The following is a 12,825-nucleotide window of genomic DNA, read 5'->3' on the forward strand; positions in this document are numbered from 1 at the left end:
CATAATGGCTTCTGGAGGTTGGGTTAGAATCCTTGCTTAGCAGAACTATATAGTACAGAGCCTTGGGTTCCTTTTAAAAGATTGTGGCAATATGGTTTTTCCTTCTCTTCTTTAGTTAGTTGCTGCTGGTGATATTTTTACCCTTTTAAAAAACACTATTTGGGGCTCAAGTCTTGAGAGAAGATTATTGTGTAGTTTGTTTCATCATACCACCAGCTTTTCCAAGAAGTTCTACCTGAATACATTTCAACCATATATTTTCTAAGGAGTATGTGTGTTTTAATAATGTGAGTTCCAGGATGACAGGAGTGTAACATTAATTTGTCTGTGTATATGAAATTAGAATTTACAAACTGCTTACTCATCTGTTATTTTATATAATGCTCATGACTGTCTTATAAGGTAGGAAAGGCAGACTTATCCCAATTTTACTGAAGAGAAAATTGAGATCCAAAAGGATTGCGTGAGTTGCTAAGTCACACATCTAATTATAGGATGAAGTCAAGACTCTAAAGTCAGATCTTCTGACTACAAGGCCAATGCTATTTTACCATACCCTGTTACTCCCCTTGATGGAAATGGTTACCTCCATCCCCAACTACACATCCTCTTACTACGTCTTTAATGTCCTACCAACCTTATTATAACACTGATTTAACTGAGTTAAAGCCAAAAGTAGGGTGAGGGAGGTAGGGGAGTAATCTTGTATGACCATTGTATTCTGATCCTGAATTGACCTCAGTATGCCTTGGTTATAATAAAGCTAATATCCGATCTTTTTAGCATTTTTTCCCTCTCTGGTTTGTAGGAAGCTGCTCAGCTTCCTCAGTAAAATCAGACCTCGATCCTCCAAGGCTGGCAGTGGAGACAAGATTTTCCACGTGGGAAACTTGACCTTGTGGGCCCTAGTCTCACCTCTGTGATTCACTTTCCTCTTGATGTCTTTTGTTTTTTATTCTTGCCTTGATCAAGGAACTTGTATCCCCTCATTTACAACTTTTTTACAAGAATGTATTCTTGACTCTTCTGCAAATTCCTTGTCTTACACCCTGTGAGACTAGGCTGGAAATTCAAACAAGGCATCACTGAAGAAGCTGGGTTAACAGCTAGCAGTCAACTAGTTGTTTTTGTTTCTAAGTTATGGCTTGTCCAGGAGTCAGAAACTGCTCGCCTGTTCTTATATAGTGATTAGTAGTGGGCATGGTGACCATCTCTAGGAGAAACTCTTCCCGTATCCACAAAGACATGGTTTTACTGTTGCCTTTAGAGGGCAACCATATCAGATCACAGCTTCCACAATAGTCATTCGATAGATGGATAGATAGATAGATGAAGATAATATTCGAATAGGCTATTAGAAGGATGTTGAGCATAGCAGTGTAGTTTAGCTGTAATTCTGAAGAAGTCCATAGTTCGTGTGCTAGTGACATAAGCTGACACTTTTTTTATTCTTCTAGGTATCATGAACTGATCACAAAATATGGGAAGCTGGAGCCTTTGGCAGAAGTGGACCTAAGACCCCAGAGCAGCGCAAAAGTAGAAGTCCACTTTAATGATCAGGTGGAAGAAATAAGCATTCGTCTGGACCAAACAGTTGCAGAACTAAAGAAACAATTAAAAACTCTAGTGCAATTACCCACAAGCAGCATGCTTCTCTACTATTTTGACCATGAAGCGCCCTTTGGCCCAGAGGAAATGAAGTACAGCTCTCGGGCGTTGCATTCTTTTGGCATTAGGGATGGAGATAAGATTTATGTGGAATCCAAGACAAAATAACCTCTACCAGCCTTGTAAAACACACACATAAGGACTTCTTGCAGGGCATTTGTTTCCAATGTGGTTTTCTTTAGGAGGGAGAAGGTTTTTTGTTTTGTTTTGTTTGATTTAGGTTTCAGGAGGGGTTTGTATATTTTCCCCCCTAGAATGGGTAGGGGGCTGTTTTTGGTATTTTCTACCACAGATTTCTTTGGCTCAGCCAGCAGAATTGGCCACATCTCCAGTCCGTGTGCCCTCCGTCGTGAAAGATGACTCAGAAATCACCGACTTCTTACTGTGTTCACCGGGATTCGTCTAGCACGTGGTTATCGTTACCGTTGAGGGTACTCGTGAAGATGGTACGAACCGTATATCCCCCTCAGAAGGGCGTCTTATGGTATTTAAATCAGAAAACAAGCAGTCTTTACAGGAGGGGCCAGCACTTCTCTCTCCCAGTTCTTCCCTCTCCCTCCTTTCCTTTTTTGTTCAGTTTTTCATTTTGATTTGTGTCAGCACGTGTTTGCCTAATTGTTTTATTCTGTTCATAATTAACTTATTTCTCAACTTGGGTGATTTTTCATTTCTCCCTTTTGAAATTAAAATGTTTTAAGCATTTTCAACCTGATTCTGATCTCAGGTACTCAGTTAGAACCTATAACTGTTAGGATCTGGAAGAAGAGTAGATGGAGAGTTAAAACTCCAGGAAAACTCGCCGTTCTTCTGGAAGCGCAGGCAGAGCAGTCTGGTCTCTTTGTATGTAACTATCTCAATTTGTAATGTTCCTCACACATGACATCAACTGTTACTTCCATAACATGACAATATCAGATTCCAGAGTTCTTTTATTTTTGCTTATTGAATGTATTTCCTTATATCTATCTATCTTTTTCATCACTTTAAACTATTAGGAATAGAGGCCTGACTTTGTGAAGAATCCAATGGCGTAATGGATGTACGTGCCAGGAGAGTTGAGAATTAGCTAATGAACTATCTGCAGGGTGTGTGAGGGAGGAAAGGGGGGAATCTGGGAGGAGTGTTGTGACTTTCCTGCCTGTGTCATCATTTGAAGCCCTTGCTCTTGCACTTTGCATTAAAAGTGGGAAATTTTACTCAAAGGGAGCTTTGGTTCCCAGTTCTCCCCTGGGATTTTGTGATGTCATAATCGAGCAATTCTTTTTGTTTTACATTTCGATTTCATTGCCTCTACAGAAGAACAACTCTGCCTAATCTATGAGTAAAATGTAAGTGTCAAAACTTCAGAATTGCCTCCAAGTCATATTTTTTGCAAAAGCATATTTAAAGCACTTTTCTTTAAAAGCTAGTTCCTTATCTGCTCTAAAATCTTTTTGTTTGTTCTTCTATTCCTTTGTTAATCAATGTAATCCCTTTTTTTGATATATGTCTTTCTTGGTCCACCATGTTTACAGGTGGGAGCCTTGAGAAAGACTTAGCATAACTGGGGCAGAAGATGTGCACGTGAAGTATTTTTCAAGGAATGTAATCAATACCTGATTGCGTTTGACCTTTTGACCTTCATTATATGATTCCACCCCTCCTACAAATTCTTTAATTTCTTATGAAATTTTTAGATGACTCTTGTAAATTCTTCACCTATGCGGAGTTGTGTTTATTATTGCTACTTTTTAAATTTTCCTATGCCATAACAGCAGATGTTTATTCTCTTAATGCACTTCAGGTTCAGTATCTGTAAAGACTTTGACCCAGGCCTACTGAGTCAAATCTACATTCACTGTAACATTAAAGGTGGAAACCAAAGGGTTTGAGAAAGATGAATGAGGCCTATTCTCCTTCTGCTGCAGACTTTATCTTTCGAAATCACAAAAGTGAGCAATGGAGATCCAGGCTGGGTATAGACAAGGATAATTATTTTGCAATCACATTTTCCTGACAGATTTTTGGAAGTGGGAAAAAAGTGTGGCAACAGTGTCATGAAGACTAAAACCGTGGGTGCTTTGTGTATGTGCGCATGAGTGCAGACGAGTTTGAGAGAAAACAATGTAATTGAGCCCATTGCTTCTGTCAGCCTGGAAAACAGATGCACTGTTATTTTTGAGGTTGACTGACTGTCCCACAGCAGAAGGCAGAGCAAACACTTATGTTATGCTTTAATCATAAGTGGAATGGTCACAATTAATAAGATATTTTATATATGACAAAGTTTTATGAAGCGCTTTTTTACTGTTAGAGACCTGTTCCTTCTGTTATTACAGAGCACAGTGTCCATCAGCTGCAGGCATAATTCTTCTGTTATACAGCTGCACGTCAGGGGACTTCTCATTTAATTCAGTGGATGTGGGTATTTTTAGGGCATTGGATTGATGGTTTTAATAGTTGCTGAATAATTTTTGATTGAGACGAAAATCTAATACAATTACCGGTCTCTTAGAGTTACAGAAGTAAAGGAGAAATGCTATTTGAGCATGTGTTCTTGTAGATTTATTTGGGCAGCTAAGTAAAGATGCTGCTTTTGAAATAAAACTGGTGCTGTGTAGACACTTGTAACCAAAATTATTTTTATAATAGGCCAAAAAGAAGGAGAGGAGAGATCATGGACCTTTGAGTCTACAAGTTATGCATAATTGATGCTGCAGCTTATCTGTATTTTAATGTTGACTTCGTCCAGATTCAGTGAGAGCATATTATTGACATTTATGAGGCAAAATGCTGTCAGAGCCAGTATTACAGATATGTTGCTACAGGCAGGCTGTATAGAACATACCTTTTCTAAATTAGACATTCTTTTCAGTTATGAAAAAGGAAAGGAATAATAAAAGAATGCCAAATCAAGGGAAAGGGATCCTTTCTACATGTGGGCATGTAGCTGCAGAAGCCACAGTAGAAATCAGTTTTTGAATTTGAATTGTTCAAATAGCCCAGATTGCTTTAAAGTAAAAAAAAGTCAGAGTCACATGTCTGTTTTTATTATTAAAAGTTTCCATTGCTTCTGCAAACTGTTGCCACCATTGCCATAAATATGTAAGAAAGCAGCAGATATTATATAACCCTTTGTTTCTTTAAAACCTTTTGGTGAAAATAAGCCCAAAACATGAGCCATGTGTAAGAGAGCCAAATATTATGATGCTATGTTTTAAATTTTTGTTTGCTTAAAAAAATGAAAGTTCAAGTCTAACCAGGTGTTTTAGCTATGTCGCTAAGTCCGCAGTGTTATGAACAGAGAACACTTGTTGCGCAGGGAGCTGATCGTCATTTGAGGCTCGCAGGTGATAGCTTTACAAATGCACATGTGAGTGCGGCTGCTCCATGGGAAGTGCTGGCCTCCAGGGCATATAAAACAGGAATACAGAATAACAGATTGTTCTAAGCAATGTCACTTCTGTTTATGAATTTGATTTTTCCCTTCATTTCATGTTAGATTGAAAATGCAAACAAACTGCTTTCGAGAACACCCAGAAGCTCTCTGTGTTACCAGATGTGTTGTGAACACTCGATTTTTCCTAGGTGCTTCCTTAAAATACATGTCCATTGTAGTGGTGGAGGACTCTCTCAGGCTCTTTACTTGCCAGTTGTCTCCTGCAGTTAATGGAAATATATATTTTATTTTAGAATATAATTTAAACATGAAGGTCTATTCTTTGCACTTTTTATTAATATATATATATATAGATAATCTTTAAAAAAATTAAAAATCCAAGTCCACTTTCTCTTTGTGTTCTGGTTTTTTTCTGGAGTTGTGGGATCAAGATATATGTTTGTTTTGATACAGCTAAAAATCGACATCAGTGCTGTGGTTGGGCCCTCTGGGGAACTGGCCTAAGCTGGTAAGAGTTTGGCCATTTTAATGAGCTTAATTGGGATTTTGCCAAAGTTAGAAGTGGGAATTGCAAAACAAAGATTCATAGGAAATGTGTTATTGCTTTTGTGTTGGTGAACTTTATACTTCGAACATGCTCTAGATAATCCCTTTTTATCCTTTTAAGGCTAAAAACCTCCCTTTGAGATATTTGGCATCCCCTTTTTTCAGTAAGAATGAAAATCTCATTTTGATGAATTAAAATTTGTGACACTTTTTCAAGTGACACTTCTTCCTTTGAAAAATAATTGTCTATACGAGTTAGAGTTTTAGAGACTTGAACCCTACCTGCTTATCAATAATTTCTTGGTAAAGTTATAAATTAACCTTGTACCAAGAGTTAAAGTCCAAGAACTGTGTTTCACTTCTGTATTTAGAAGACTTCTCTCTCAGTGCTTCAGAAGTGCATGAGTATCATGATCTGTGTAAATTTGATTGTTTCTACCTCTTGCTCAAATTTCAAAGAATTGTAATTTTAACTTCTGTGCTAAATTCTATTTAATTAGTATTTTTGTGAGCTTCTCTAAGGACTTGCACGGTAGACATATGGCAAGACATCCAATATCCAATGGACTGAAAAATGTTGGACTTTCACCAGTTATTAATATGCATATAAAACAAGAAGGTTAACCTGTGATGTCACATTTCTCTTTCCATCTCTTCTATGGAAAAGAAGTCATCTGTGTTCTCCAACTTAGAACTTCAGAGTTCAAATTTAGCCAGATAACTTTAAAACATATATAAGTCATTATAGATACTAACATGAGTCATTTCATCTACTTTTAAGTTTTTAATGTAATTCAGATTTAGGAATTAAGTTTATCCATGAAAGGAATAACGTACCATATTGTATCTCCTTAAAGGATAATGAAGTTCTGATTCCTTTCCTTGAAAAATTTGAGAATAGCACTAGAAGTGTTTAGCTTTTTTTCTAATAAACTGCTCTATTAAAATGTTCAAATATATATATATTTGCCTATATATATGAATATAATATATGTGAACATATTCGTAGCCTCCCACCTTACTCTGAACTAAAGAAAACAGCACAACATGGAGATTTTTTACTAATATAGTTTAGCATTATTCTGCTGAGTCAGTGGCATTTTTACAACTTTATTTCAAAACACTGAAACAGTGACCTAAATAATAATTGAGCCAAATAAATAGACAGCAAACTAGAAGAAAGGAAGTAAGTTCTTCCCTTTAAATCGGTGAAATAAGAATTGCTAATAACTTTAATGCTTTGTCTAATGCTTTCTTCAGTGTGGTTCAGGCACCTGAACAGTTGGCTTGCATTCTGTTTGAAGGCACACACATTAAGAGGGGAGTAACAAACTCATGACCCAGTAGGAAGGAAAGACACAGAAGATAGAGTTGCTGGTTGTGTGAATCAGTGCCAGGGATCCGAGCTTACAATTTCCAGTTCTCACGTTTCTTCTAAACAATAATAAGGAGCATTTATCATCAACAAGGCTCATTCTAGATGCTCTACCTATATTGAACCCATTTGGTCTTCACAACGTCTGTGACGTCAGCACTGTCATCATCCCCATCTTCTTACTAGTAAGGTGATTGAGGCGCAGATAGATTAAGTGATTTGCCAAAAGTCATACCGTTGGTAAATGACAATAGAGCCAGGATTCAAGCCCAAGCACTTTGTCTGCAGACTCCATGCACGGGACAGCTATGCTATAGTGCTTACTGCTGCCATAACCTTCCACACACATACCTTTATTGTTAGTCTTTATGTGTCACTGAAATAAGATATTCCTCAAAATCCATTTACTAAGTTGATTTGCTCTATAACAGTCTCTAATGTGTCTGGCAGCTCTAAATCCAAATTGAAATTTGTCCTCGTGCCACTTCCAGAATTGTGAAACTGTGGTTTGTGTATATCTATTGCCCTGCCTGCTCCTCCACAATGCCCTATTGGACACTTGTGATGGGTGCTATTGACGAGAATAAATGAACCAGTAATGTTATGCAAGGAAACTGATAATTTGGTTTTTAACCTGAGGACATTCCAGGGCCTTACGACTTTGTTTCAGTAAACAGCCAAAGGTGAGAGAGGTCACTCTGTTCCAACTCAGACATCCATCAAGAAGGCATCAGTGTTCAAGTGAAAAAAATTGCTGTTCTTAGAGGAAGAAAAAATGTTTATAATCTAATGGAGCCTGTATGAAAGGTTTTGTCATGGGAAAAGATGAGGTTGTCACTGCTATTGCTCCTCTTTAAAATTCAAGAGAGAGCTCTGTGAAGAATATAAATATTGCTACAAAATGGAGGGGACGTTATCTATTATGGTCTGCAAGATCTAGATTTGCCAAAAAATTGCAATGCAATTTCAGTTTGTCGAGTCTTTCATAGACTCTTCATCCTTGAATGCTTCTTTGTCACTGTAAGTAATACAATTAAGTTGCTAAATAAGTAAAAATGGGGATAAAAGGAGGCAGACATTAAAAAATACAGGCTAAAGAGAAAAAAAATGTTTTCTGAAATATCTGATACATTTGAAGGCAGATGTAAGCTTTACTCCTCTATTAGAGAATACAACTAGGACATTATGAATTGCTTTGGTTGTGTTAAAATTTTGTTTGGTCTAATTTGTTTACAAAAAGAAGTCTTTTTAAAACCATTTAATGTTTAAATAGAAAGCATTCACATGGTTCAAAAATCAAACAATATAAAGAAGGTATACATTGAAAATCCCACTCTAACCCCTGTACTCCATTTTTTATTAGTTTCTTGTATATATTTCCAGAGTTTACACAAATAATAGCAAATAAGAATATATTTTCTTATTGTTCCCCTTTTATACAGCAAAGTGAACATATTATACACTATCATGCACCTTGCTTTTTTTCACTTAAAACATATCTTGGAGATCTCTCTATAGCAGCTATGTAGGGAATCACTTTACCCTTTGTTTACAGTAGAATACATAACATTTCATTTATCAATGTAATTGATAATTTATTTGACCAATACCTTATTGGTAAACATTTGAGTGTTTCTCCCCCCACCAATCTCCCCCTTTTTTTATTGTTCTCATTTGCTCCAGGAAACAGCATACGTTCTTTTACATATTTGCAATAAATCTGTAGAATATATTCCCAGAAATGAGATTGCTCAATCAAAGGTCAAAAGTGTTTGTAATTTTGGTAGATATTGCCAAATTGTTCTCCATTAAACTTATATAAAAAGGACATTTTTTTTTCCTGGTTTTATAACTTGTCACATCAATACAAAGTCAAAGACTTTACTAATTTGGGGCTTGATATATGATTCCTAGTTAGTGCAACCAAGATAGTGTTCTTCCCAATTAGGCATGCAAATCTGGGCACTTGAATTCAACACATCATGGATTTATGTGATCCTTGCATATTGTCTATCTTAGGAGCCATCTTTCTTCTGGAATCTGCAATTTTTAATCATCGCTAAGTGAGATTTCACCTCTGCACCAGAAGTTATATATGTACTACTTTTCCTCAGCAATGTATCACTTGTTTTAGCCTAGTGCCCTTGAAAAAATGATGAATTAATAGCCCCAAACTCCTCGACTTATGGTCCCAGTAAACTTTAATCAGAGTTGCCTTGCCAACCACCGAAAATCTTCTAGAGAAACTTCTTGGTGCTACTTGGTGAAGAGGGAATGTAGTGTGTCTGCCCCTGCTTTTTTTTCAACTTTATTGCTAATGTGCTAGCAAGAATGTTAAATAAGGCCAATTGTGAATTTCTTTGCTTATGTTGGTCTACTTAGAATTAGCTATTGCAAACTCCTTGGTTAGAAATAGATAAAGTTGCCTTCAGAAAATATCTTTGAGTCCTTGTTTAAATTTCAGAGACGACCATCTTTTATCATTGAGATCTTAGATCCAGGAAATCTTACTGGTTAGTTAATAAACATTAAGTGTCATTCAATGTGGTCTCTGATTCAATATATATATACAGTATTCTGGAGGGTGACACCCCACCCTCTCAGGGTATTATCTCCAAGGTGGTGCTTCCCTTCCTCCTTCAGCAATTCATTCCAATGCTGGATCAGGGATCCTACTGTAGTCATGGGCCCACACTCATATCCCCTTTTTTGAAAAGGACATTCCCTAGTCAGATACTATTTTGCACAGAATTCTATGCCTACAGATCAGGCCGTCTGCAAGCCTCTCATTAGCAGTGCTGGCTGAGGCCCTGTGAGCAGGAAAGGCATTCCCATATCCAGAATACAGGTCTATTCCTGTGAGAAGGGACAACGGGCACTTCCAGGATGAAGGTGATCCAGCATAGCCATTTTGCCACCAAGTGGCCAGTTGGTCTCCCTGAGGAACTGTGACATACTGAGGGCTTAGCTCTGGTCTCTGCTATTGGCAGGTTGAACATTCAGAGGCAATGGTAGCTAGATCAGCTTTGCTAAATGAGAGTTCATGCTATTGGTCCCATGCATAACCTCCACCCACGCTCCTGTGGGCGCTTCATACGGGTCCCCATTGTACTATCACTGGCAAAGGCTGCCTCACATCAACTGGCCAAGTCATTTTGTCTACTCAGTTGTCTAGTTCCTCTTCTGTAGTGGATGCTTTCTTGTGGACGTTAACATGTGATACAAAGATCTTCACACTTTGTGTCCATTTCCAGCTGTCTATCCACATGTCTCTACTCCAGGCCTCCTTGTCACTCATTTTCCAAGCTTTTTCCTTTCAGGCTTTTGTCCAGCTGGCTATGTGATTCACCACTGCCTACGAGTTTGTACGTATTCTAACCTCAGAACGCTTCTCTTTTGACACAAAGTACTTGACAAGATATATCGTCCAAAACTCTACACATTGGCAGATGTTCCCTTATCATTGTCTTTCAAGGCCACCCCTGACTGAGGCTGTAATACTGCCCCCATCTGCCTTAGGCTTGCATACACACACCAAGCCAATGCATCCATATGCCAAACTGAGGCCTTTCCTCTTCCTTTAGTTTATAGTGTGCACCCCTCATGTCACATGCAGCCATATGTTTGATTTGGGTTGGGGGGTACTGGTACAACTCTGGAAGGTGACATGGAGTCTAGGCTAACTAGTCAGGCAGCTTGCTCACTGCAGGTCCCAGATATACAATTTCATCTTACAATAGATTGCTACTGGGCCCCCCTGACTTTATGACTTGGTGGGGCCAACAGGGCACAGCTCACGGTGGGAATTTCTGGACACGTGGTCACTTGTATCGTGGTCAAATGTTCCATCACAGGGCCAATTTGAATGCCAAAAGTTGATTTTCAGGAGCTGTGTTATTCTTTGCTACCAATGGCATGACCTTGTTCCAGAACTCCAGGGGCCTGTTGTGTGGTTCTCCCACTGGGGTTTGCAATAAAGTGCACATTTCAACTTTTTCCACCACTGACACCTCCAACAACAAAGGGTCTACTGAACATATGACCCAAGTGCCAGCGTTGCGTGCATTTCAGCCCGGAGCAGCTACAAAGTTCTTTCCTGCTCTCAGACCGAGTCAAAGCTGGCTGAATTCCTTATCACCTGGAATGTGGGCTGGAACAGTTTTCATAGGTATAGAATGTGTGGCCACTAGAACTTGAAGAAAGCTACAAAGAAGGGAGAATTCCCGTAGAGTTGCAAGATGTAGCAATTTGTTTTTTACTTTGGAGGGGAGGGTCCAGCATGCCCCTGACCACTGGATTCCTAAAAACTTTACTGAAGTAGTAGCCCTGAATCTTTGAAGGATTTATCTCCCACCTTCTGGAGCACATGTGTTTTCCCAAGGCCTCCAGCCTGCTAGCCACTTCCTGCTCAGCATGCCCAGTCAGCTTGATGTTAACAGTGTAATGAATCAAGGTGATGTTCTGTAGGATCCAGATGGTCCAGAGCTGAGTCCTGGGGCCAAACTATGAATGTACATCGCAGTCTGTTCCATTTGAATGTAAACTATTTCTGATCCTCGTTCTTGATTCAGACAGGGAAAAAAATACATTTTCCAAATAAATGGGCACATGTCATGTTATCTAAAACCATGTCAATCAGCTCTGTGCCATTAGCACAGCAGCTGCAAATTGGAGCTACTACTTGGTTGAACTGGCAGTAGTCCACAATCATTCTTCAGGATCCATCTCAGCCAATTAAATGGAGATATGATAGAGTCCACCACCCTTGCTCTTTAAGAGTGACACTAGTCTTTACCATCCTCCCCCGATCCCAGGATGCAATACTCTTTTGTATTTACTTCCTCTGTTGGAGTGGGGGATCAGTTTCCTTCCTTGCTATGATAGCTCTTACCTGACAGACCAAAGACCCAGTGTGACAAGTACATCAATCCCAATTATATATTGAGACTTGGAGTATGACATCCAGGTGGGTCTGCAGCCCCTGTGGATCTGCTGAAGCTGGACTTGGCCGAGACTCCTTTTATTACCTGGGCCCTACGTGTTCCCACACTAACAGGGTCTTTGGGTATCAGTGTTAACTCAAACCCCTTGTCCAACAGTCCCCAAAATCTCTGGGCACTCCACTTCCCCAAGTCTACAGTCGCTCTAGTAAATGGCCATAGGTCTTTTGGGAGAAGGACTGTGAGAATCATTACTATACATATTTGCCATGGAGTTGCAGGGTTCCTCCCTTTGGAGAGCTGGTTACCTTTTTGGTCTGTGGATTCCAGTTTCAAAAACTGACTCAGATCCACAAGCTGAGAAAGAGATCTGGACTTTTTATTAGGGCAACTGTCTTTGGCCTCTTGCTCTTTTTTATTATACCTAGTAAGCAATACCACTATCACCTGCCCATCTACTTTGCCCCTTGGATGCCACGCTCTGTTAATTGTGTCCATAACTCTCAATGGATCAGGCCCTCTTGGCTACCACTGTGATCTTCTCAGTCGTTATGAAGATTATGACCCCCTTGGCTTCAAACAGTAGGGGGCTGCCACCTGGTCTCTATTGCTTCATGCTCCCAACGTCTCTGATTCTATCAGACAGTCGAGGTCTATATCACCTCTCCTGCCATCAGCCCTGGCCTGCAGAGGAGAGCACCCACTGAGCTTCTTAGTGATAGCTTAGAGAAGCTGGTGCTTCTCTCAGCGGCGTACTCCTGCTGGCTTTGGTGGATGATGTGTCTGTTCTCTGGGCTTTCCCATGGAACATGATCATCTGGTGGGTCTTCCAAACTCACGTACTATATCTGATCCAGCATCTACTACAGTAATTCAGGCATTTCAACCTCACTCAGGGTGAGCCATCATTTTTTTCC

The 12,825-nt window shown here is 39.3% G+C and overlaps 1 protein-coding gene across 4 annotated transcripts in view; it reads left to right on the forward strand.

Annotated features, from left to right (window-relative positions):
• The window catches only part of TBCEL (tubulin folding cofactor E like), a 74,216-nt gene extending 68,778 nt beyond the window's left edge, over positions 1-5,438 (forward strand). For all 4 annotated transcript variants that reach the window (XM_008513723.2, XM_070625063.1, XM_070625064.1 and 1 more), the window contains exon 8: positions 1,458-5,438. In XM_008513723.2, coding sequence (XP_008511945.1) covers positions 1,458-1,776 — 319 coding nt within the window. In that variant the 3' untranslated portion in view covers positions 1,777-5,438. The remainder of the gene's footprint in view (positions 1-1,457) is intronic.
• The last annotated feature ends 7,387 nt before the right edge of the window (positions 5,439-12,825 follow it).

Source organism: Equus przewalskii, chromosome 6 (genome assembly GCF_037783145.1).
Source record: "Equus przewalskii isolate Varuska chromosome 6, EquPr2, whole genome shotgun sequence".
Taxonomy (NCBI): Eukaryota; Metazoa; Chordata; class Mammalia; order Perissodactyla; family Equidae; genus Equus; species Equus przewalskii.